At 38.5% G+C, this 27797-nt stretch overlaps 1 protein-coding gene across 2 annotated transcripts in view; it reads left to right on the top strand.

Moving 5' to 3' along the window:
• PIP5K1B (phosphatidylinositol-4-phosphate 5-kinase type 1 beta) overlaps positions 1-27797 on the top strand; it is a 323645-nt gene that overhangs the window by 95537 nt on the left and 200311 nt on the right. Inside the window, exons 1-3 of one of the 2 annotated variants that reach the window (XM_070480385.1) lie at positions 727-990; positions 19510-19594; positions 23003-23071. In XM_070480385.1, coding sequence (XP_070336486.1) covers positions 23003-23071 — 69 coding nt within the window. In that variant the 5' untranslated portion in view covers positions 727-990; positions 19510-19594. Of the gene's footprint in view, positions 1-726; positions 991-19509; positions 19595-23002; positions 23072-27797 lie in introns of those variants that run through there. The other variant, XM_070480384.1, reaches the window with a different exon arrangement.

The raw sequence follows: 27797 nt of genomic DNA, 5'->3' as shown, positions 1-27797 counted from the left end.
CAAGTGTCGAGCCCTGGATTTAGTAATGTGTGAGTTACAGGTCACCTTGGTGAGAGTCATTTCATTGGAATGAAGGAGTAAAAGCCTGATTAGAGGAGGTTTAACAGAGAATAGGATGAGCAGAATTGGAGACAGCCAGATGGCGGAAGAAAGAGATTGAGTTCTTCTAGATCCTTGAGGATAACTAAGAAGAACTAAAGTGAAAAGGTCACTCCCTTCCCCTTCTCATGGGTAAAATGTTTTTAAGCATTTCAAATATCTCTTTACATATGTATGATTATGATTTGAGAAAAAAGCAAAGTCTAGTAATATTGTTTTCTGTCCTTCTTTTTTCTTTTTGGGATTGTTATGAGAAGTATCTGTAAGTAACTGCTTTTACTCCAAACATGAGTGGACTGTCCAAGCAAAAGGTTTACAGATTCACTTTCTTCATGAATTCATCTGGTTCATTTTATTCCCTTGTCATCTGTTTCTCTTAATGTCTTTTTTTCCACTTATAAATTGAAATTTAGTTCCACACCCATGACACAATTATTTCTGTCTGCAAGTTTGGCCCAGTTTCTTAACCCAGAGACGTTTTCCTCTTCAGTGAGTACTGTGAACTTTCTTTTTTTTTTAAGTAGTTCATTGTCCTCTTAGGTTTTATTTGGGGACAGATTTTTTTTTTCCTTATTCCTTTTCGAAATTGTTGCTGATCAGTGAGAGAGGAGAGTGCCAGTTATGATAAGGAAGGAAGAATGCTTTCCTCACTTTGAATTGCTGTGATTTCATTCTGATCGTAAAATATTGTCAGGTTCATTCTTGTGGATTGGGGAGTCTGTCCCAGTCTTTCATACAAGAGGACTCGAGGGCATCCAAGCCATATTTGTACTCGGAAGAATGCTTTCTCCTGGAATTTCCTCTCTCTCCTGATATTGCATTTCTGCCTTTCAAGACTCCAGTCAAGTCCCGTTTACTCCATGGAAACTTCTGTGCTTCTCCTGGCTCTGGGTAGTATTGGTTTCCTCTTAATTGCTGTACTTACCGCTTGTAGCCCTTACTTTGTTGGTTGGTTTGGGGATTTTTGTTGTTGTTTTGAGGGAGTAGGAATGGGAGGTGGGCAGTGGAGGGGGTTAAAAACACTGCATCTGCAGACTGGTAGAACTGCTTTCCCGACCTAGCCCACCTTCCTGCTTTGTGCAAATTAGTTAATCTTTGTGTACCTCAGTCTTTTTACCTGTTAAGTGGGAGTAGTTCCTACCTCAAAAAAAAGTTGTTAGAATTAGAGGAGAGAAAGCATTAAATTTATTTAGCAGAAAACTTATTTGAGTAAATGCAAACCTGAAGAATATATATATTATATGTAATAACCCCCTATCTTTATGGCAGATTTCCCGAAAGAAAGAGACAGAGGTTTATATATCTTTCCTGACAACCAGTTCTTCTCTATAGAAAGAACTTGGTTCTTAATAGTGATGATACATGGAGCTTAGGAAATATGGTGTGTTTTCAGTCTGGAAACCTGTGATATACATGTCATAATGTATTTCATTGTTGCACATTAGTGTTTCAGGCTTTAGGAACTCTTCCAGACTAAAACCCTTCCAGTGCACAGGCTAGAGATGATGTTGCAGCTTTGATGGTCTGTGAAGTCAATACGCTCTCCTTTTAGTTTTCCTAACACTCATGAAACTTGCTGGGTTTTTTCCTCTCATTCACATTTTCACAGACCAGAATTCAGAAATCTACTTTAATTTTAACACAGTCTATCAAATTCTATATAATTAGGAGAAGAGTTTAGATGACATTTTCTGTTAAGCAACCTTTCATAAGCCACATATTTTAATAATGTGAAAAAAGATTAAAAAGAAAGAGCCAGATAGGCTAAAATAAGCAAATACTTTCTGATGATAAAAGCAATACAGATTCATTTCAGAATTAAAAGAATTCGAGTAAGCAAAAATAAGTATACTTCACTGAGATGCTGCTGTTAACCTTCTCGTGAATGTTGTTCCAGGCCTTTTCTTTGATTAAATATGCATGTGTAATTTTTACACAAGAATAGCATTTACTGTATAGGTAGCTCCACAGACTGCTTTTTTCCATATAACATGCAGTGAATGTTTTAAGTATACTTTTGCATCATTTTGCCCTCTGTGGCTATACCATGTAATAGGTCACCAACTGATTTTGGCTCCCTAGGATGTTTCTAACATTTTTTTCACTTACAATGTTCTGATGTACACCTGAACAACTTTTACAATTTAAAGACCACAGAACTTTCTTGGATTTGTCAACATGAAATAGTTAGCATGTTAATTTCAATTCAATTTTGTCCAATTCTAAAGCATTCTTTTCCAAGTCAATTTTGAGTGATTTATTTGATGGTCATGTTTGGAGATCCCATGTGTGACTAGGGGGAAAAAAAAAGTATTGTTCTCTGAAAATAATCTATATTTCAGTTTTTTTAAAAAATGAATATGAGATAGCCTTTTCTTTAATCCAGGCTAGAATATTTTGATAATATCATTTAGGAATGTGTGGCCTTGAGATTTTTATCACTTTCCTACACCTGACTTATCTGTAATTCAGAGTTAATGAGGTCAGCAGGAAGTCAGTTCTTATTGTTCTATCATTTCAGTGGGAGAAAGGCTGGACTATGTGGAGGTGAAGAGGGTGCAGAGATTTGTGGGTGGGTGGTGATGGAGAAGGAGGCCAGAAATAGACAGATATCTGCCTCACAGACTTTAGGGTCCCCACTGTTTTCATCTTTCACAGCTATGGCAACTTGAGATCTCACATTTTCTAAGTTAGTCATTAGTCAAGATATCAAATATTGCCTCCAGCTGCCCATTGAAATGTATCAGAAATCTTGACATTAAAATTGGTATTTTTCTGTTTTTATACATCTGGAAATGATGTCAAAATCCTTTGTGATTATCATGGTTGTCAGTATTAAGGTTATAAAATATGACCACCAAATTTATAGATTTTAGCAGAAGGAATAATAGAGACAACTTACTCATTTTTGCAGTAAATGTTCAGTGAATACCTACTATGTACCAGGCTCTGTGCTGGGGTTGGGGATTCAAAGGGGTGGACAAGTCTTTAAGCTGCTGTTGGTGGGGATACGAACATTAAAAATTAAAAATGCACAGAATTTTGTAGTGCTTTGCTGTGATATATAATAGACATATTTTCATATTTGCTGCTGTAAGACTATAGAGGAAAGAATACAAAGGTGTTTACAAAAGAAGCAACTCTTTTTTTTTAAACTTTTTATTTTGTATTGGAGTGCAGCCTATTAACAAACAATGTTGTGATAGTTTCAGGTGAACAGTGAAGGGACTCAGCCATACATACACATGTATCCATTCTCTCCTAAACTCCAGGCTGCCACATAACATTGAACAGAGTTCCATATGCTATACAGTAGGTCCTTGTTGGTTATCCATTTTAAAGCAATGTGTGCGTGTCCATCCCAAACTCCCTAACTATCCCTTCCTTCCATCCAAAAGAAGCTACTCTTTAGCAAATTGATAAGTGAGGAGTATCCTCCAAGGGGAAAATGAAGAGGGTCATGTAACATATGCAAAGAGCAGAGTATATTCTAGCAATTTCCAGCCAGCAAGAATTTCAATGTTCATTTAAAGTAAATAATTAATTCTTAAGTTAAAAAAATTTTTTTTACTTAATGTTTTCTTATTTCTCTATTTCTGGCTTTTAAGAACCTAATTATTTATTTGTTTATACCATTTTAGGAAGTTCTTAAATTGTTTGATCCTAAAAGAATAAATGAAATGAACTTGGCTTAATAAGGTGTTCTTGTAACTACTTGTGTCTCAGTGACATTCTTTTTCTCTTGCTTTGAATTTAATAGCTTAGAAATTATGGTTATAGATTCATAAGGAGATTGAAAGAATAGACAGAGTATGTAGGTCCAATTATCTGTGAATTTTTCATGTTGTTAGTAATGCTTCAAAATGTGATCAAGAGCACTGTGCACTGTTGGTCTTAGCATTGGAAAAGCCTTCAGCTGTACATCAGACTGAAGATAAAGTGGATTAATAGTGGAAAGGAACCAGAGAGTTAGACCAAATAGATATGTTGTAAGAGAGCCATAATAATCTTATTTAAATATTTTCCACATTAAAATAAGGTATATAGTACTGCTGCATTACTGCCATGATTTTTTAAAATAAATGAATTTGCATCCATGATAATTTTTTTTAAATTCTCCATAGAGTACCACAAAATAGCTAATGTGAATACTTGAATAAAATAATCTGTTGAAGCCCAGATTTGAATTAAGCCTCCTCAAAGCATAATAATTCCCTTATTAATTTTAATCTTGTTTAATAAGCAAGAATTTTTTTGTTTAGGAAGCCTAATTAACAATATTCTGGAGAGTGATAATTGGGGTGAATTTCTAGTATGGTTGTAACACTGTTTACTTGGTAAATATTTTTCAAGCACCTATTCTAGGCTAGAGACTCACCTTTCATGAACAGTTTTATCTCGATTTTCTAAAAGACACATTAATTCTCTTGCTTCATGGAATTTAATATAGTAAAAGGAAATTTTAAAAAGAGACAAAAACAATGGAATCCTTGCCAATTTCAATAAAGATTCGGGACATCTTGTGTATAGGGGAGGGAGGATGTCTGCTTTCCTTGAGCTAAGACACAGTTATCCTGAGATTGTGATGGAAGCTGCTTGAGTAGGGCTATTCAAGGGGAAGTGACAAGCCTGGTGGGCACAGAACTTGAAATTCCAAGGAGACTTAGTGGTATTAACACTAGGGAAAGGGCACATGTTTTTCCGTGGATCAGTAATAATCACAAAAATGTTCGATCCTTCCTGAATTGCATACAATTGGGCTGAATTTAAGCATCATAGTTTTTCCTTTTCCTTGATGTTACGAGGTCATGTTCAATACTGAGATACCAGCACGGTGGTGAGCATTGAGGCAGCCTGCCAGGTGTGTGGGATTTGAAATAAATTGTAAAGCTGAAGATAGGACATTTCCCCCCCTACTTTCAAAGGAGTTGAAATAGGTTAATAATAAGATTAAAAGTTACTTCTGTGAACTTAATACCCCACTTGAAAAGAAGTCTTTGCCAGAGTGAACTGAGTTTCATCCAACAGGTAAGTGAAAATCTAGACAGTTTTCACTTAAGGTTATTTTGCAGCATAGATATACCCCAGTAGAGTGTGAAGATGAAGCCCAATCTCAGGTTGAAGTTCACTCCTTAGAGCGTTTGCTATACAGAGTCTTCTTATTTTGTCCTGTGACTAATGCTGCGTTGAATTCTGTTGGAATGAATAAAGTAGTTTTGCCCCAGGGTATCACAGCCCAATTCAGCCCCTGTGCCATTCTAGAAGCAGTGAGGGGATGGAGAGCAAGGCAGTGTGTGAGCATCACAGAAAGCAGATTAGAAGAGACTCTGAAGGAGCAACAGTGGGTGTCTCTGGGCAGTGAGATTGCTGACCACTTACATTTTCTTTGTGATTTACTATGCTTACCCATTATTTCTATAATAGATATGAGTTGCATTTATAGCCATATTTTAAATGCTCAAAAAGAGATTCATTTGAAGAAAATGAGATGGAGGGAGGGATAAGTCAGGAGTTGACAGATGCACACTACTATATATGGAGCTTCCCAGGTGGCGCTAGTGGTAAATAACCCACTTGCCAATGCAGGAGACCTAAGAGACGTGCGTTCGATCACTGGGTCAGGAAGATACCCTGGAGGAGGGCATGGCAAGTCACTCCAGTATTCTTGCCTGCAGAATCCCTTGGACAGAGCTGCCTGGTTGGCTACTGTCATGGGGTTGCAAAGAGTCAGACACGACTGAAGCAACTTAGCATGCACACACTACTATATATAAATTAGATAAATAATAAAGACTTTCTATATAACAGGGAACTATATTCAATATCCTGTAATAACCTACAATGCAAAAGAATCAAAAAGTATACACTCACACTGGATCCCTTTGTTATACTCTTGAAACCAACACAACATTGTAAATAAACTATTCCTTATTAAAAAGAAAAGAAAATGAAATAAACTTGTGTGAAATAAACCTAAAACAGGGAAGGAGGTAAGGGAGGAGAGACGGAGGGAGGTAGGAGGAAGTTAGAAAGAGGTCGACCTCTTATAGAAGTATTTGGGATGCTAAATCACCATCCTAGTTTGTCATATTGTTTTCTCACTCTGAAAACCAAACCTTCATTTATTACCAATGATAAAAGGAAAAATAAAACATTTATGAAGCACTGACTTAGCTGAAAATTTAAGACCTCATTTCTGCACTCAAGGTCACTTATCTGAGAAGGTGACAGACATTTTCATATGTACATTCATTATACTTTCAACTTATAAGTCTGTTCAGGTGCCAAGCACTGTGCTAGTTTCGGTGATTTATAGAGAAATACATAGAAGCCCAGAAAAGGCTTATAGTATAGTGGACAGAAAAGACATTTAAACTGATAATTATAATCAGGAAGTGTCACAATAGGGGCAGGACCAGGGCACCCCGAGAACTCAGGGTGGTACAGAGCCCTGGATTGGCGGGAGTAAGGGTGGATTCGAAGAAGGAAGCGATAGCTTAGATGCCTCTTTCAGGATAAGGAACGCCTAGCGGGGGAGGAGGAGGAGGAACAGTGGCTTGTCAGCCTCCGGAGGGTGTAAAAGGAGGGAGCAGGAGAGTGCTGTGGCTTCTGGGGACTCCAAGTCATCCCATATGGTGGCAACCATGTGAGTAGCATGGAGAGATGAGTTGAAGAGGCCAGGTCATGAGAGGTCATATCCTGTGCTAAAGACTCTGAAATTCTGCCCTGTAGCAGTGGGAAGCCTCCAGAGGATTTAAAAGGAGAGTGGCACAGACAGATTTGCATTATAGAAGGATGCTTCTAGCAATAGTGTGCCCCAGTGAGGCAGACTAATTAGGAGGCTGAGGCAGTCATCTATGCAAGAAATGATGAAGTCTCAATTAAGATTGTAACCAGGAAAATGCCAAGAAAGAGTCAAAGAACATTAAGGAGATTGATTCAAGAGAACATGATTGATGGGCTATGGGAGAGCAGTAAGGAGGAGTCAGGATGGCCCCTTGATTTCTGGCTTCGACAACTAGATGGACGCTGGTGGCTTCCTCTGAATGGGGAGAAGTATGGTAAACTGTACAATTTATAGTGCCCCTAAGATGCTATGGGCTTTCCCTGGTGGCTTAGATGGTAAAGAATCTTCATGCAGTGCAGGAGACTTGGGTTTGATCCATGGGCTGGATGATCCCCTGGAGAAGGGAAAGGCAACTCACTCCTTGCCTGGAGAATTACATGAACAGAGGAGCATGGCAGGCTACCTTCCATGGGATCGCAAAGAGTCAGACATGACTGAGTAACTAGCACTTCATCAGATGCTATATAAAAACCCTGAAATCAATTGAAAATACCGATTTGTGCATTACATGCTCAGTCGTGTCTGACTCTTTTCGACCCTATGGACCGTAGCATGCCAGGCTACTCTGTCCATGAGATTTCCCAGGCAAGAATATTGGAGTGGGTTGTCATCTTCTCCTCTGGGGGATCTTCTCAACCCAGGGATCAAACTCACATCTCCTGCATTGGCAGGCAGATTCTTTACCGCTTGAGCCATGGGGAAGCCCTGAAAATGTAGGCTTAGAGCTCAAGAAAGAGATGTAGGCTCAAGAGTTACTGTAGGGGACTCATCCGAAATAGGTGAACCCTTTGGTAAAGGAGGGCATTATGCAGAGGGAGTAGGAAGAAGAGAATACAGACCATGAGGAACATGAATTTTAAGAGGCAGCCAAAGAAGAGGAAGCCTGCCAAAGAGACCAAGATGTGTTCAGAGAGGTAGGGGGAAAACCAGACATGTGAGGAAGGGAAAGTCGGGTATATATGGAATCCTGGTTCAGGTTTACTCTCAAGCCTGCTGTCCATGAAAGAAAGGGCAAAGAGCACATGACAAGTGGCAGAAATGCCCCCACTAACTGAGTTTGCCTCTAACAAGTCTCCCTGGACATAAACATCTGCCAGCATTTCATTTCTAAAATGTCTGGGAATAGAAGTTTTGTTTAACTGAGCATATTGCCTCCCCACACAAAATCAGGGTTCTGTTAGTAAAGACCAAGAGAAAAAGGATTTAGGGTAAGCAGATGACAGTGTTGGCCACGTGGATTAGCCATGGGAAGAGGGGCTGTTGGTGAAGGAGGGTCTGGTCATCAGCTCAGCAAGGGTTTCAGAGCGTGTATGCAGGCTACCTAAAGTCAATGCTTCGAAGAAGTCCAGAAAGGTGATAAATGAAACTTCATGGGTGAAGCAACCAGGATTCCACTTATGAACTTGGAGTGGTTGTGGGGGAGACTGGATTGCTGGTGCATCTGAAAGTGAATGGGCAGGGAAGTGGAAGTGAAGGCCGGGAGTATACACTAGTCTTTGGAGGATTTGAACCTGAATGTAAGGAGAGTGAGATGGGATTGCAACCAGAAGAGAGCATCAGGGTGAAGAAGAGGTGTCAGGAGGAAGGGTCTTGGGGAAGGAATTGACATGTTCATATTTCCAAGATAAAGAGCCATATGAGAGAAAGACGTAGAAGGTCCAGGTCAAAGGATAACTAGTGGAGAGAGGGCTCCAGACAGGTGTGTGTCGGGGGAGGGGACACAAAACATGCCCTAGCTGTGCACTTAGAGAAGAAGAGAGAGCCCCAGAGCAGAGAGAAGATGGGAATCTGTGCAGGAGTGCACAGGAGGGAAGGCAGTATGTGAAGGGGCCGTTCATCCGTCTGTGAAGAAGGAGGCAAGAAGCAGAGATCATCAGGCAGGGGACTTGAGGCTGTAAGTGGAGTCTTAGAGCAGGCAGTATTCACAGAGTGGTTAGGAGCCCCTCTTTGGAATTGGACAGCCTTCATGCTTGCGCAGTCTGATGTTAATCCTGGTGGTGCCCCTTAACTAACTGTGTGTATTCGGACAAGTTATCTTAACCTCTCTGTGCCTTAGTTTTCTCAGTTGCAAAATGAGGGTAATAACAAAAGCCTGTTACTTGGAGTTGCTGAGAGAATTAAATGCGTTAATGTACTTATCAGTGTGCCTGGCACACACACAAAAGTGTTCTGTATATATTAACTGTACTAAGTACTGTTAGCAAGATTGAGAGCAAATGCAGTCTGGGCTCACATAAACACCAAAATGTTAAGCGGTTGATGGAGAGATTCTGTGAGCCCAGCCAAGGAAGCTCTGTGTTCTTCTAGGATAGAAGGAATCAAGGAGGTCCTCAGAGATGAGAGACTCTTGACTGATGCATGGGCCACGGAGAACAACACTGGGCTTCGGCGAGAGGCTGTGGAAGAGCATGCACTCTCTTGAGACTTGAGAGGGAGCAGGTGAGGTGTGGGAGCTGTGTGTTTGTAAAGGCTCCTCCGCCTCCAGTGAGGGAGTGAGCCGGCGGAGCAGAGCCATGAGCCCCAGACCTCACAGGACCCTGAATGCTGGGCGCCCTGTGCCCACTTGAAGTTTGGAGGCAGACCAGTGACAAGACCTGCTCCGCCTCACAGGATTCCTGCTGGTGAGAGTAGGTGATGAGGATGATGATGGCGGTGATGACAACATTAGATATGGAGTGTGTGCCGTATGCCTGGGACCCTGTCTCCTCACTCTGCTCTGTGAGAGAGGTACTGCCACTTCCCCCATTTCTCAGATGAGGAGGCCAGGCAGCTGGTAAAGCCTGGCAGTCTGACTCCACCCTCGTTCCCATGACCACCTCGTTGTCACCACTCGACAGGTGGAGGCTGAGGTGATGACCTCAGCTAAGCCTGTGGTGGCGTACTGATAGTAGATTTTCTGTCTTAGTCATGAAGAGTTTGGCCATAGGGATTAGAACCCCCTGCAGGGAGCTCAGGGGAATGGTGGGCATGTTTACGAAGATACAGGACTCTCCCAGCAGACAGCTTCTAGCTAGGGAGTGTGACTAGATTCAAGGACTAGGTGTCAGCAGGCAATAGTACTATCTCTGTCTGGAAACACAGGGCTTTGTCTGTACGTCTTTCTGCAGTCTGATTAAATTGCCAAGTTCTTAGTTTTAATCTCCTATGACTTTGGCTTGCCCTGAACCAACCCCACTTGACAGTTCAGTCCCTGCCTTGTCAGAACGTTCTCGATTCGGATAATCCAGTGGTTTGGCCCGGGCCCAGCATGCCCCCTTGGTTCATTCCAAGGCTGGGATGGAGGTGGGGAGGGTACGACAGGCAGGAAGACAGCTGCTCTTAGAGCTGCCGTGAACCGGCCACAGTTAGTGAGGCTGGAAAACTCCGTCACCCTGACTGACCCTCACACTCCCACAGACCCTGGCAACGCCTGTCCTCTGACCATGTTTTTGTTGTCAGCACCACACACAGCTCCATCTGTTCAGTCTCCAGCTCAACCCTGGCCTTCTAAGTTCTCACCACCATGACCACTATGGCAGCTGCTACGTTCACTCTTTCAATCAAGTCTTCCCTTCCCAGTCCATCTTGTCTCCACTTAAGCAATATTATTATTATTTTTAATCTTACTGGCCTCCCACTCAAAAGCCTTCAGCAGGTGTTCTCTGATTTGTCATATCTGTGGTGGGCTCCCAAGGCCATCTAGCCTGGGACTAACCACTGGCTTCAGCTTGATTGCCTGCTATTGGGCAAACTCTCACAGGCAGTTTTCCCACATGTGCCAGCCATAGTCACCTGCCAGCTCCTGCATTTGCTGGGACTGCTTGCTTTAGACTCCATCACCTGCTCTTCTCCGAACCAACTCCTTTGGTCTTGACCCTCCAGTTAAACAGTTGGTTTGTTGAAAACAGCTCTATGTCAGGATGTCTCAAAACTGTACACAACCGAGTACATATTAGAACTTGGGAAATTTAATATTTAGGGATTAACAGCTGATTTATGATCTCATGGACTTGGGTTTTGGGGTTAGGTTTTTTGTTTTGGTCTTTAATTTTTAATTGCATTTTTTAGAACATTCCATGTAAGCCCTCTGACTGTGATAATTGAATACTTGTTAGAGGCAAAGCCGAGTATGGGGTATTAGCTCCTAATCCTGTTAAAGACTTGCCCATTATTCCTGGAGCTTTTGTTTTGGCCTCTTTTTTAAGTACCTTGACAACAAGGACCATCTTATTCCTTGTTGTTTCCCTCCAAGTACTTTCCATAGAAGTTCTGGAATCAATGTTTAGGTAAATGTCATAAGTGGTCACCTCACCAGTTTTCCCTCTATCTCGATTTTTATATTTGTGCCTTGTTTGAAACTTCTTTCACTACTTGTTGATTTATTAAGGTATATTAGCCTAGAACTCTAGAAAATGTTTTGTTGGATGAAATTTTTCTCCTGCTCAGTCTCTTTTTACTATTCGGAGCATTCATCATCCCCTTGAGCAGTGTGTTTCTTTTAGGGTCCTATCTAGCCCCACTCTTTGTCCTTTCAGACTTCCGCTAGACATACAGCACCCAAACACTGGTAAAAAGAAGGTGCTTTGGGGTAAGCTACTAGCTACCCTTTGTTTCTCTGGCTTTCTCTAAAAAAAGATGAAATAAACCCAGAAATGCCATGCACATTTCTGCCGGAGCAGAACCCAATTGATTTTGGTTATTTTGTTGGGGCTCCTTCTGAGTCCAAACATTTTTCTACCAATCACACCTGCTTTTGTTCACATTTGGTTTACACCATTATTATTACTGTAATAATTGACTAATTTCTGAGGCATATATTCTTGGGAGGAGAGGAAAAATAGCTTAGAAATAAATGTGGACAGAAAACATAATCTAGTAAATAAAAAAATAAAATTTACAGTGCAGTGGGAATATACTATTGTGAAATCTACCCAATATCAGATGTCTGGTAAAAACTGGGAAAGAAAAAAATTTAAGCATTATGCAGAGGTAGAAAGTTCAACCATGTGAAATTCTTACTGATTATTCCTGATGTTTCTGGGAAGAGGCAAAGTAACAATGATTATAAAGGCTTCGTGGAGGCTTTTCAGAAGTGGAAGTGTCATGACCATATATGAATTTGCTCTCCTGACTCTCAGCTTTTTTGTCTTTGTTTAGCTGTGCCAAGCCTTGGCTGTGGCAGGTAGGCTCTTAGTTGTGGCATGCGGGATCTAGTTTCCTGACCAGGGATCGAAGCAGGCCCCCTGCACTGGGAGGGCAAAGTCTTAACCACTGGACCACCAGGGAAGTCCCTGACCTTCTACTTTCCCCCCACCCTCTTATGCTACACACACACACAGTAGGTCTTTGTGTATTTAACATGAAAATCGGGGCAGGAGAGGACTGTGCAATAATGTTGTTTTACTGAAAGACTGAGTTATACTGGTCTGGAACCAACACATCCCTCACAGTTGTTTCCGTGGGCTGCTTTCTTCTGTCTAATGTTTGCAGTGAAGGCTTGGTTAGAAAAGATGTATGAATTCTTTGAGTACCTTTGTTGGGAAAATGAATTACAAGTGGTTTGTTTTATGCCGAGCCTTTGTCGATGCCATTTATAGCTATTCTCTGTATTCACTTGGTAAGAGACACTCTGAGAGTGGATGAATGTGTTTTGTGAGAGACTATAAGAGCTCTGCAATTTGTTTTGGTTGGTCTCCATTTGGATTCATAGCGAGCAAGTGCCATCATTTGCAATCAGTTTTGGTAGCAGCTTGGTTATATAAATATTAGATACATGAAATGCAACCTCATTTAAATTATTTTCATCAGTAGGAATAGGGGAGCCTCATATTGACTGTAAGAGCACCACGATTCTATTTTTATGGCTTCTGAGCTTACAAATGTGTAATATATCATATGTCTGAACGTATCTGTGTATAGGTGGTCTCCATTGCACAAATACTTAACATGCTGATCTTCTGCATTTTGTTGAGAGTTTATGCAAATACTCTAGGGAAATAAATATGAGCCTCTGATTTCTTAATTTAACAGAACTTTTTTTTTCTGATCAATTCTTGATGTACTTTGGAAAATACATCAAGGACTGTTTTCAGTTTGGTGTGTTTTTGTTGCTTATACTTAAGCCTTGGAAAATAACCTGTCACATTTTAAACCTTTTGATTTTTCCTGTCTGTTCTGTTTTTGTTTGTTGCCAAAACCACAGAGTTTCAAACCTCTTCTTAAGTGCCTGGGTAATACTCATTACCTCCACAGCAAAACTATTTACAAGGCTGACATTTTCCTAAGAATGACTTTCAAGGTTTTCATGAATCCATATACATTTTTAGAAATGTATTTTTAAACAGGCAAAGAATTGAACAGGGACTTGTGATCATAGGTGAAATGAGCAATCTGGGTGTTTGTAACCCTTGAAGTAACATCATAAGCCTTCTCCTGGGTATATTCTTAAAATGCAAGATTCAAGATCCTTGAGAACATCCAGGAAAATGTGTTAAATATGCTTCATGCTACTGGGGCTTTCTTAAAGCTGCCATGGCAACTGAGGGTGTCTCCCTCACCCTCTACCTCCCAACCTTGTAGCCCCCCAAAACTGCTCAGTTTCAGTGTTCCTCATAAGTGACATTTTCCATGGTCCCTGCAGGCTGACTCAGGCATTTCTTTCTCCAAGAACCCTAGCAAAGCACATGTCATGTTGTATTGTACCTGTCCCCATGTCTCTCTCTCCTGCTGATGTGACTCAAAATGATTGAAAGCATAGAATTGTAGAAGACTCTGAAATAGTATAAATTATTTATTTCTTACACTAACAGGATCCAGATACCAAAATACCAGAAAGGATAGATAAGTCATCAACTAGTTACAAAAAATTTCATTGTGTGGCGTGTGTAATTGTTAGCTGAACTGGTATCGTAATTGGATCATGTGACACCATAGATTGGCTCTGTTTTATGTCAGAAATAGTTTAAGAAAATAAATTCAAAAAAAAGAAATTCTAACTGGGAGTCTTGTGTCAGATTACATAGTAACATATCTCCTAAGGAGACCTGAGTCTTATGATTATGCCCTTGCTTGGCTATTAGAATTTTTTCATTCCTAGCTCTTGCCAGAGACTATAATTTTGAGTCCTTATCTGTCTAATTCTTATCAAAAGACTTGTTATGAGAAATAATTTTCATAGAGCAGTGCTTGAAGGATATGAGTCCATTTATTCATCAACTATATAGCCTACATATTATTCATGAGTTAAGACATCAGATCCCTGTGTAATAGCTTCTTGTTGATTTTCCTTCACTGGGCAGGACTGACAGAAAAAGAAATATCTGTCCTTACAGAATTTTTGAACTATGTGTTGAAAGAGAAAACTCTTATAGGTTTCTAGACAGAGAAAACCAATAAGTTATTAGGACAGGCGCATCAGACTAGCATCAAAACTCATCTGTAAGCCAGGAAGCAAGAAGATGTCAGGGTCATATCAACAGATACATGAAAGAAAAGGGCTGGGAGTTAGGAATCCAAGAGATCTAGTGACAAAGGAAAGACATTTCTGGACATGGAGTGACACAGAGTGGACCATCAATGTGCCACTTCTGGGTAATTATTTGAGAAGTGTGCCAACTGAATGAAAATTGAATCAGAACACAGGTGTTCAGATAGCAGGAGATGAAGAGCCAAAGAAACAATGATGAGCAACAAACCTTGTAAAACTTATGGTCAAAGTCTAAATAAATGAAATCATGTGACCATGAACTATAAACTGTTCATTAAGAAGAGCCGTCTCAACAAAGAGGGGATAGTTCAAAATGGAGCAATCATTGAGAGAGTCAAGTTTTTTCATATATCTTGTCTTAGGGATGAGGGAGAAGTGTCATGGGCTAGGCTCTCTGGAAGCACGTCCTGGGACAGAGTTTGGGGTGCAAGAAGTTTTTAGGGATCAAAAAACATGTTGAAGTTCTAACCCCAGTACCTGTGAACACTGACCTTATTTGAAAATAGTCTTTGCAGATAAAAATCATCATGTGAAAACTCTTCAATTAGTTGAAACCCGCCCGCCGCCCCCCGCCCCCAATCTAGTTTTTAGCTATATATCAGGAACACAGTTGAAACCAAATGACAAATAAAAAAGCTGAAGTTAAAGAAATGGAAGAGGAGATACCTACCATGTACAAATAAAAGAAAGCAGAAGAGGCCATTACCATCAACTAAGATGGAACCCAAGACCAAAAATATTAAATAAGAAAAAAAATAACTTTATAGATAAGAGTGTGCAGTTCAACAAGGACAGTATTATTCACATATCCTTTGTACACTGGCCAGCATAGTTTTAGAAATCTTAAGGCAAAAAAAAAGAAGTAAAAATGTATGAGAATATATAACCATATCAGAGAATTTTAATATTTTTTTCATAATTTGATAAAGTAGACAGTATTATAAGATGATATAGTGTTTTCTACCATATAAACAGAAATTGCACACTTCTCTCATGTCTTTGGAACATTTTCAAAAAGTTATTCAATGTACATAGGAAAAAGCATATTTTGGGGGCCAGGGGTAACTTTTATTCATTCCGTATTTTGATCCCCGCGCAGTAAGCAAGAATGTGGCAATGAATGAAAGAAGAGTATTAATAATGAAAATGTAAATGCTTAGCACTAAGGAACCCTCTTATAGATGATTCCTAGATCAAGTTGAAAATCAAATCCAAAATGACAAATTTATTTGGAAATAAACAGAATACTTTATCAAAATTTATGGGGGAATCATTAATATATTCAAGAATACTTTTAGCCTAAGTGATTTTAATACTGTTTTTTAAAAGAGTGAAAATAAACTAGGCAGTGTATCTAAGAAATTCTTAAAAAGCCTGAAGAAGATATTAATAGTAAAAGTTAAAATTAATGGAAGTGGCCACAAAAAACAATAGAAAAGAGAAGTCTTACTAAAAAATACATATTCATGACATATATATGCAATATGTAATACACACATGCACACACACTATCAGGAATAAAGAAGGAGACATTAAAAGAATTCAATAACAATATTATGTTTAACTATATGACAATAAATTTTACAATCTAAAGGAAATTGATGATTTTCTAACAGAATATAAATTATAGAAATTTGATTCAAAGAAAGGTTATAAATTTCAAGAAGTGAATAATCCAAAAAACTGAGTGTACATAGAAAGCCTTTCAATTTTATGAAAATATTCATTTTTTTTTAAATATTCATTTTTTATTAACAAAACCTGATAAAGATGGAAGAAAAGTCATTCAACTTCAATTATAAAAATATCCTTTTAAAAATAGTAGCAAATCAAATCCAAGTTAGAGTTTTTCTAGAAATATATAGTTTTTCATTGTGAAATTTCTCAATGTTTTATTTGTCATAGCAGAATAAAAGATAACGATTGTATCAACTGATGTTGAAAATGCACTTGATGTAATTCAGCAGACATTCCTAATAAAAAGTAAAGTAAAGGAGAATATAGCAGAAAGCAGCTACCATGCTACCAAGCAAACAAAAACATTATGGAGGATAGTGACTACTGTAGGATTATATTATAAATATCAAGCACTACTGCTGTTACTCAACCACTATCAGTGTTTTTTTTAAGAAGTACAGTGAATGCAATAAGAAAAGAAATAGAAATAAGATGTATAAATATTGCGCATGATGAAATTGAGACTCTACTTAAAATATTATTTTTTTTTAATGAGACTCTACTTAAAAATCTTTTAAAATTCTGTAAGAGGATTTGGTAAAATGACTAGGTGAAAGATAATAGATGAAACCCAATCATTTTCTTTCTGTGAATTAATAACTGGTTAGAAATACAAATAGAAAAATTTAAATTGTCACCCTATTTAAAAGAGTAGCATGGGGATGAATTTAGTAAGATGTAAGACAAATACAAAAATATGGATGTAGTAAAAGACATAAACTAACATTTGAAGACAGAGAACTAGACCATGTTTTTGAATAAAAAAAACTTAAAAATTCCTAAAATATTAATGCTTCCAAAATTAGTATATAAATTTAATATAACTCTGGTCAGAATGCCAAGTTGACAGGGGGTAAATGGGGTGGGCATGTTTTCAGGTCAAGCAATGTGATTTTAAAGTCCATATAAAAATATAAACTTGGAAGAAAAATAGTATGGGAACTTGTAGCAGCAGATATCACAAGCATGCTGTCTTATTACTGCATTTAAGATAACATGTTAGCTTAGAAATGTCAAAAAGTCTTTTGACTCAGAGAGTCCAGAAATATATTAAAGTATATAGGAAAACTTAGTATTTGCTAAAGGAGGCGTGTCTTTCCAGTGAAAAGAAGATAGATTATAAAGTAAATGGTGCTGGGCAAATTAGCTACCCATATGGAAGAAGATGAGGTTAGATTCTATTTGAAGCAAAGATCTAATGTTAAAAATGAACCATAAAGATGTTTGATGAAAATATAGGAGAATACATGTAGTATAACACCAGACTTGGAAAAACTCTCCCAAGTAAGACAGTAAATCCATAGTCCATATAGGAAAAATAAGTAGATTTGACTATGTAAATATTTAAAATGTCTACCTGACAAGATGCCATAAACAGAACCAAAAGATGAACAATACCTGCAGCTCATGTGACAGAGTTAATGTTTAATATACCAGGAGATCTTACAGATTGATTATTAAAAAAAGTTATAAAAGCACAGTATAAAAATAAGCAAAGGACCTGAACTGAAAATGGAAATCATCAGTAAACCTGTGAAGAGAATAGGCCTCATTAGTGGTGTGTGTGCTAAATCACTTTAGTCATGTCTGACTCTTTGCAATCCTATGGACTATAGCCCAACAGACTCCTCTGTCCATGGGATTCTCCAGGAATGAATACTAGAGTGAGTTGCCATCCCCTCCTCCAGGGGATCTTCCCCAGCCAGGGATCGAACCCGTGTCTCTTATGTCTCCTGCATTGGCAGGTGGATTCCTTACCACTAGCACCACCTGGAAGCCCATCAGTGGTAAGAGAACATGAATTAAAATGACTGAGGTGTCATTCTCTGCCCATCAAATTGGCAAACATTTTACATATGGCAAACATCCAGTGCTGATTAGTATGTCAATAAGCAGATACTCATGCATCATGGAACTGATTTTCCTCACCCTTTTTATACAAAGGAGTGTAGCAAAGATTCTTCAAATACTTAATGCACTTTACAAGTTGGGATTGATTGCCAGGATTCTTTCCCACAGAAATAAAAGCACTAGAACATTAAAGGTGTTTATGTAAGTCTGTTTCTTCCTTATCTGGCTACAGTAGCCCATCCTGGAAATGGTCTGTATGTTCTCCCAGAAGGGAGTGTTTGTTTCAATGATGGTACATCCATTTTGTGAAAACAATGCAGTTATTTGTAAATGAGTTAGATTCTTAATATAGACCTTCTGAAGAGATATATTTAAAATGCCAATAAAACTAAATGGCTGAAATAAGTGTGTTCATGTGTATGTATAGGATAGGTAAGATTTTGGAAGGATAGTCAACAAACTATTCCCATTGATTATCTCATTGGGGAGATACTGGCGGAACCTTATTCACTTTTACTTTCTGTGTGTGTGAGGTGCTAAGTCCTGTCCGACTCTTTGTGACCCCATGGACTGTAGCCCACCAGGCTCCTCAGTCCTGGAATGAGTTGCCATTCCCTTCTCCAGGGGATCCTCTTGACCCAGGGATTGAACTCAGGTCTCCTGCATGGCAGGTGGATGCTTCACTATCTGAGCCACCAGGGAAGCCCATTTTTATTTTAAACTCTCTGTGTTTTTAAAATTGGTTACCATGAGCAAGTATCTCTTTTGTATAAAAGCATAACAAGAGAAAAGGTTTGTTCAACTCTCCTTTGAAGTTGTGTTATTGAAACAACCCTCATGAAAATCATATGACTTATCACAGGGATAATAGTGAAAAATTATCCACACATCACATGGGGTCTCTTTTATGAAGCCCCACAGGAGAAATGTTCACTCCAGCCTCAATCCCCAGTGATTTGAGCAACTGACTTGTTTTTATCTTATAAGAATTGGGCATTTATGTAACTGATTATGTCTTCCTCTGCTATGACCACTAGGAATCTCAGAATCAACAGGAGACTGACCAGGGTATCAATGACTCTACAGGATTACATAGTGCACATTTTTTGTACAGCCTATAATGCTGGCACCATCTTGTTCCTCACCTTTATCTTCCCTTTTTTTATACACACATTGCTTCCTTTGTTTTAATTTTGAGTGAGTGAATGAAAGTTGCTCAGTTGTGTCCAACTCTTTGGGACCCCATGTAGCCTGCCAGGCTCTTCTGTCTATGGAATTCTCTAGGCAAGAATATTGGAGCGGGTAGCCATTCACTTCTCCGGGGATCTTACCAACCCAGGGTTCGAACCCAGGTCTCCCGCATTGCAGGCAGCTTCTTTACCATCTGAGGCCCCTTAGCTGACTGCAGTGTATGTGTATATATATATATATCCCTGTAGACACCTCATCCTTTCTGAGAGATGAAAGAGAGGTGTGAATAAATAATGACCAGTGGTCTCTATTTTAACAGAAACCTGGGAAGGAAAACAGTCTCAACAATGAATAGGCCACTCAGCACAACCAACTACAGATGACTGGCCATTTCATTTACAAAGGTAAGGAAGTACAGTCTATATTTTAATTATTTCCAGTGGATTCATTATGTTTACAAATACTATAAATCATGTATCTAGTTCTTGGCCTTTAACTTTGACAGTATCAGATTAAAAACAGAAAATAAGCAAATAGGAAGAGGAAATTTTGTGGATGTTGTTATGCTGAAAGGGGCAGAACCCAGGAGATATGGTCTCTGCTGTTAATTACTGTGTGTGGTTAAATATCTGACACGTGTTAGTGTTTTCGTTACTTTTAAATATAGCAGTGCTTACTGCAGAATACTTAGACAATATAGCAAAAAGTTAACATGGAAACACAAAGCATTCACAATCTCATCATCTATAGATACTTACCAGTACTTCTGTGAATGTCTTTCCTTCTTCCTTGTACTCATATGTAGAAATATATATGATTATAATGTTTTTAAAAACAATATTTTTAATCCATACTTACCTTGGCTTCCATAGTTATTATATAAGTGATGTACCTTAACTAGTGCAGAACGTTACAAGTCTAGGAACAAACAGTAATTATCACATTCATGGTAAGTCGCTTCAGTTGTGTGCAACTCTTTGCAACCCTAGGACTATAGCCTGCCAGGCTCCTCTGTCCATGGGATTCTCCAGGCAGGAATACTGAAATGGGTTGAAATGGGTTGCCATGCCCTCCTCCAGGGGCTCTTCCCAACCTCGGGATCGAACCCAATTCTCCTGAATCTTGGCAGATGGGTTCTTTTACCACTGAGACACCTGGGAAGCCACTGTAATTATCACTGTGACCATTTTAATAACATTTACAGTTAACCAGGGCATCCCCAAGCATCTCATTTGCCTCTCCTACATGGATATCCTACATGGTGAATAGGTCCACGTGGGCTTTGTTAAACATCATCCTACCGGAAAAAAAAAAAAAAAAATCATCATCCTACAGAGGAAAAAACAAAAAAAAAACAAAAAACAACTTTGAAGCCAGGTGATATCTCATGGCCTCCCTTTAACATTATTATCTCTCTTGTACTGTCTAAAGGGAATTGTTGTTTTGTTTTTTTTAATATATTAAGCTTACATATTTCTCTCCTCCTCTGTCCTACTGTCCAGTAAGGAATGATTTGCAAAATAATAAAAACCATATAATCACCTGTCCTTCATTCATGCCATTTGTCAACCCCTCTTTAAGGCTGTATTTTCAAGCCCCTTCAGCTATGCTCTTGAAGTTTTTCAGTTTTAAAAGCTGCAAAGGCTTAGATAAAGTGAAATTACTGAAATGGCATTCTTTACGGATATCTTCGTTCTGTGGGCCCTATTAAACAGTTGAGGATTAAAGAAAACCCTACTCTTACTTAGTAGTAGTAGTATGTACTAAATTACACTAACATACCCTAATATAGAAATTGGGATCAAATATTCGATTACTCCCCATATATTCTTAAAGTGATTATGTAATTTGAGCTTTCAAGAGGGATGATACAGGATTGGGTTTGGTTTTTATCCTGAGCCTGATATTATAAAACAGATATTCTAATTCTATATGTTATTCACATCTCACCAAAATACCATGAAGAGACTAGAAAAGTCAATTATTCTTTTAATAAATTAAGCACATAGAGAGTGGGAAACAGTAGTGTATGAAACATCTGTCCTTGAAAACTTTATATTCTAATATGGATAGATTGAATGGAACTGAACTCTTATCTAAGAGAATGCTTGGGTTGGTAGGCAGTCATAGGTCTGGTGAGATTGTCTTGCCGCAGTCCATACTTTCATTTTCTTGGGTGGTTTTTAGTCACATCCAGCTCGTGGCAGTCATTTTGTTCCAGTATAGAGAAATGGCTGGCAGGTTCTTAGTCTTCACCCACACTGTTTATTAAAAGCCCAGGATTTAAAATGTGCTTCAAAGTCTTATGAGAAAGTCAGAAGTTTCTCTCTGGTGTTCAGAATGCTCTTCATTGCAATTTAAGATGTGGCCCTTAAATATCACAGCTCTCTGATTATGTCGTCACCCTTATTTACCACGTAAGTAACTGACTTTAAGAAGTCAGATGAATTAGAATATACAAAAATCTTATTATTAAATGATGAGAGGAACACATGTTTGAATATCTGATACCTCACAATGAAAAAGTTTTTATATAAAAGCATTGGAATAAATCACAAAGACAGTCAATAGTTTTAAGTATAAAAATGTAAAACTTCTCCATGCCATAATTATAAACCAAATTAAAAGAAAGGAGCATGGAAGATACTAATAATGTGCTGTAATCAGCTTAATAACCTCAATACATTAAACACCAATAAGGAAACCACTAAAAAGGTAAAAAGTCAATACCTAAGACACTAAACCCCAATAGATCAGTGAGCGATATAATAGAAAAGCTGAAAGAAGAAATACAGAGAGCTAAAAAAAAAAAAGACATATAAACAATGTTAACCTTCACTAACAATTTTCAAAGAGGCAAATTAAAGTCAGGAGGTACTTTCTTTTACCTGTCCAATTAGCAAAGATAGTTAAAATGATCATAGTCTTTGCTAAGCATGTAATGAAACCAGCTCCCACTCACTGCTGATAGTGTGAATGGGTATATTCTTCTAGGAAAGAAATCTAGCAATATGTGGTAAGAGCTTTCAATTTTTTAATGACCTAATAATTCTGGGAAACTATTCAATAAAACATTGAAGTTGGACAAAGATAGAAGCACAAAATCATTACTATTACATTATTTGTGGAAACAAAACCCCTGGACCACGTCAACTGTCGTTCAATATTGGCATTGTTAACTAAAGTATTAACACACTATTGTATTCACACAGTGGTGTCTCTTGCAGCTAGCAAAAATTATTCCTACACTGAGGTTTTTATATTCAAATGGGAAAATGCTCATTACATAAATGTTCAGTGAGAAGTGCTGGATTAAGATGGTATCATAATATTTTTCATATGAAAGTACATGGAACAAAAGTGGAAACAAATATACCAAAATGTGAGTAGTAGAGTTGCCCAAGGGCAGTAGAACTGAGTAATTGTTTTGTTGTGATTCATATTTTTTGGTACTTTCCAGATATTTTTACAGGAGACATATATAACCAGAAAGAAAAGGGTTTAAGAGTTTGTAGAAAGAAACTTATACACATGATCTGGGCTTGGACTTCCATGGCACCTTTCTTAGAGCATATGGAGTAAAGTATGCTACCAAAATGGTTTATAAGTAAAGCGTTATTTTGGAAAGATTGGGGAACACAGAATTTTTTTTTTCTTAGTATTTTGAGAAATTTCTTCCTTTCTTAGAGACCACAGCCATAACAACGAAAATGTAATTAACCAAAATAGACTCTCTAGGTAACAATATTATTAGCCTATTGTATTTCAGTGTAGAACTTCTAAATTCAAATAGGTCCACTTCTTTCTTATAGATGTCGTCTGCTGCTGAGAATGGAGACACGGCACCTGGGAAACAAAATGAAGAGAAAACCTATAAAAAGGTGAATGAGTGTGTTGTTTTCTTTTTTCATCTCAGAAAGAGGAACTGTTTCGTTGTTTAGAATGCTAATATTGCCATAAGCCTTTGCTTCCTCCAAAGCATTTGTATGGAAGTTACTGCCTTAGCTTCCTGTTTCTGTAACAAATGACCAGAAAATTAGCAACTTAAACAACATAAATGTATTATCTTACAGTTCTGTAGGTCACCAGTCTGACATAGGTCTCACTGGGTGAGAGCCAGGTGTCCATAGAACTGCCTTCCTTTCTGGAGGCTCCAGGGAATAATCCGTTTTCTTGCTGTTTCCAGCTTCTTGAGGTTACCTGTGTTCTCCGAGTCATGATTTCCTTCGCAGCCAGAAAAGGCCAATTGAGTCTTTATCAGGCCTTATCATTCTGACCCTTTTTAAAGCTCTTCATTGAATTTGTTGCAATATTGCTTCTACTTTATGTTTTGCTTTGGGGGGGAGGCTGCTGAGGCATATGGGATCCTAACTCTCTGAGCATGGATTGAACCTGCACCCGCTGCATTAGAAGATAAGTCTTAACCTCTGGATTGCCAGGAAAGTTCCAGTTTTGATACTTTAAATCATAAGTCCCTAACTTGCAGGATCTAACACCTGATGATCTGATGTAGAACTGATGTAATAATAACAGAAATGAAGTGCACGATAAATGTAATGCTCTTGATGGTAGTTTGCTCACTCAGTCATGCCATCCGACTCTTTGTGACCCTATGAACTGTAGCCCACCAGGCTCTTCTGTCCAAGGGATTTTCCAGGCAAGAATACTGGAGTGGGTTGCCGTGTCCCTCTCCAGGGGAATTTCCTGACCTAGGGACCAAACCCGGGTCTGCTGTATTGCAGGCAGTCTCTTGCATTGCAAGTGGATTCTTTTACCAGCTAAGCCACCAAGGCAGCTGCTTTGCTTGAGTTATCCTGAAATCACCCCCTCACCCACCCAGTTCTTGGAAAAATTGCTTGCGCAAAGCCAGTACCTGGTACCAAAAAGGTTGGGAACCACTGCTGTAAAGGATGCTTATGATTACATTGAGCCCCCCTGGATAATCCAGAATACTCCCTTTATTTTAAAGTCATCTGATTAGCAACCTTAATTTCCTCTCCACCCTTACTCCTTGTTGTCGTGTAGTGTAGTATATTCACAGATCCCAAGATTTGGGTGTGGACATCTCGGGGTGGGGGTGGGGGACATTTTTTTGCCCACCACAGTTACTATGATAGAATATCAACAGACGATAGTTATTTGAAAACCCTTCCTAAGAAGAAGGCCCTATGTGTGTGAAGTGTTCTGTGTCTACCGTAGAATCTTTTAATTGACTTGCTACTTACCACAAAAATTTTAAACTTTTTCCACCCTTAAAAAAGATTTTTAACATGAAATTTCATCGCACCCCTTACTAAGCCTCTCAGATTCCATGTCTTCAGCCCATTTCACAAAAATCTCTTTCCACACTTCCCAACATATCTTGCCTGACTACTCTTTGACTTCAATAAATTCTTGGTTCCTGGCAACCAAGCTGATGTTCAGAAGCATTACTGGGTAATACATGTCCCTAAGCACCACTGTTCCTGATTTTAAATTGACTATACATTTTACCTTTTAAAAGACCTTGCTCTCCTTCTCTCTTGGGAGTAGATGGTTTGTGTATCATAGGTTTATTATACCTTAACATTTCCTTTTGCATTTTACTCTGTAATGGATAACTAGCAAGAAGTTCTGTCATAAAGTACATGAGCCATGTGATCTACCCACAGATTCAGGTCATGGAACTTACATGATATATTTCCTGTTCCATTTTCATGTGGAATAATATGTGCTTCTTCCTGGCATATCTTTTCTTCTGACTTTTCCACTCAGCCAAACCTGGAGTATAAACAGAAGTATAAATGAGAGCGGTTTCCACCCAAAGTGGTGATGTGTATGGGGAAGGGTAGAGTAAATATTCACAAGCTCTCATGTGTCATGTTGTAGCTTATAAAATGTGTAAATCTGAACAAAGACAGCAATACATTATTATTTATTTTTAAGCATGGGTAGAAAATGAAATCCTACCTGACATACCCAAGACTCTTTGTAAATTCGGTCAAACATGAGACCAACACAGAGATCATCAGACTGCCAGCCTGACATTGCTTCAGATCACTTTCAGGCCGTTTTCTCAGTCAGCTTCAAGATGCACTGTGATTCTTGACTCTGTTCTGCTTTACAGGCGCTCTCTAGTGATGCACAAGTGATAGAAGGAATGTGACTTGGAGTCTGCTAAGTGTATCTTGCCCAAGAAGTAGTAAAGTAGGTTTTCAATAATATTACAGGTATGATTCTGTGATGAATGTCTCTAACAAGAAATTTGGCTCAGCATATTGGGAAGGTTATAAAAACTAAAAATCACATTGTAGGGCTGAAAACGATTCTGATAAATAAGAGAAGATGCAGGAAACTTGAGGACAAAAACAATGATGTCTTTTCATGTGTTGATGATATAGCTTTTTAATGATCTCTGATTTTAAAAGGAAGATTAACAAGAGAAGAGGTGTTTAGCCTTTTTATAAGAAAAGCACCATAGCACAACACAATGCCTAGAACTGTAGCCCTCAGTTAATATTCTGTTGATGTACAAAACGAGAAGGGATTATGTAGAGAAAAAGTGTTGCTTTGCTAGCAGGTAATGGCTCAGCTAAAACTGTTCAATTTAATTCTTTAACATTAAGCAAAAGGTCTTTAAACTGGAGGTGTTAATGGTGGACTTAAAAGAGTTGATAGCAGGAGTTACATTAGCTGCTGCAGATGTGCTTGTCTTTAGGCCCAGTTAAACCATTTCCCAGATAAAAGAACTTGAAGCTAGAATAGGGAAACCACTGAGTGAACTTTGAAAAATTAGGAGACTAGAAGACTTACCAAAAGTCAGGAGATGACAGATATCATCCCTGTTTTCAAAAATGAGGGAAAGGTACGTTCTGGAGACCAGACGTGAAACTGTCCCTCAGCATAATTTGAGCATGGATTAGTATAGCTATGTACATTTAGAGAAGAAACACGTGTCTTTTACAAAACTGCAGAGGTTCGTAAAGATGGAGTTTATGTAGAATTAACTGCACTTCCTGTTATGAAAGAATCATTAAATTGGTTGCAGATAAGGAGAATTCTCAAGTTTAGTGAATCTTGATTTAAAGATAGCTGGCATATTCTTGTTGTATCCTTTCAGACAAGGTGGAAAAGTATGGATAAAGTATTATAATTATAAGGTTGTACCTGATTAGACTAATGTTCCCAAAGAGTAGAAGTTTTGTTCCTTATTCACTTAGTCTTTACCAACAAGATGCATAAGCTGTCCCTGTGTAGCTTCATATGTTTACCTATGACCTTCATGAAGACATCAGATTTATACTCTGCAAATGTGCAGATGACAGAAAGCTGGGAATAATAGACTAGATTGGTGTCATCAAACCCACTATACATTTCATAACTATTGCCCCTTTTATAAATACCTTAAAATTAATTTCTTTTCCAGTCTTGAAACCTTGACCATGGGGTATGCTCCTTTAAATGACCCACTGGATTTTGCCTGTGACTGAAGACAGTCCAGGTTAAGAACACCCATCTTGGGTGCTAGGTGTGAGAAGAATATCACAAGAGTTTATAAGGAACTTACTATTGAGTGGGAGCACCAAGACATGAAAACAATTTTAGAACACAGTAGTCTGTAACAAAGGTTCAGAAGAGGAGAAATCAATATAGGGTTAGAGTTAATGAGAAGGTTTAGGTTTTCTGTATCAAGATTCATTGGGCAGCTGCCAGCAACACTCAGCATCATGAGTGCTGTGATGTCCACGTGTTTTTAGGGAACACTCAGAGTTCATGGAACACAGTTATGCTCTCTAAGTCTCAATTATTTTCATGTGACTATTTAGGCTGACTGCTTTTTGTTCCTACGGTTGACTATTTCTCTAATCCATTATCAGTTCCTGGCAAGCCCAGGAAGAATAGTTAAAATCAGTTGGGAAGGTTAATGCCTTCTGCTAATGACTGAGATAAGAATTTTGATTTTAGCTGCTTAAAACAAACATGTTGCCCATGAAGACAGGTATTAAGAGCTGCCTGGCTTTATTAAGAAGTGTGGTGTTTCTGTTCTCAGTTCATTTATTGGCTATCTTCTGCAAGAATTGTAAATGCCCAGGCCTCAGGGGCCAGGCAGATAATAAGGGAATAAAACAAGCAGAAAGAAGGTGGTAAACAAGAGGATACATTCCTTCTGTAAAGGGGACAGATGGCCTTAAGCACTAGCTAATAAACCTTTGTGTGAGGCCTTACCCAGGGTTGCCAGATAACTGATTTTTCAAGAAATAAAGAATGTGGATTCTGATGTAAAACTCCTAACTGTTGAAAGATTGGCAACTGACTCAAAATTATTCAAAAACACACTCAGGAAGTCTGTACACAGTGGACGATAACAAAGACTCTGACCCTTTTCCCTGAATGATTCTCCCTTTAAAAACCTTCATGGTCTGGCAGAATTTTGCAGTTGGTTTCTGGACAGGAATCCACTGTTTCCGCAGGTGCTGGTCTCCTAAATAAAGCAAACTTTCTGTGCAAAACAAAACCACTCTGAAAAAAGCAACAAACTGTATCAATTGTATCTTGTCCTCACATGGGGGCCACTTTGTAATTTCTGCACTGTAAGGAGGTGAGATAGGAGAGGAAGATGTAAAAGAA

Source organism: Odocoileus virginianus, chromosome 18 (assembly GCF_023699985.2).
Source record: "Odocoileus virginianus isolate 20LAN1187 ecotype Illinois chromosome 18, Ovbor_1.2, whole genome shotgun sequence".
In the NCBI taxonomy this organism is placed as follows: domain Eukaryota; kingdom Metazoa; phylum Chordata; class Mammalia; order Artiodactyla; family Cervidae; genus Odocoileus; species Odocoileus virginianus.
This window is presented reverse-complemented; position numbering and strand designations above follow the sequence as displayed.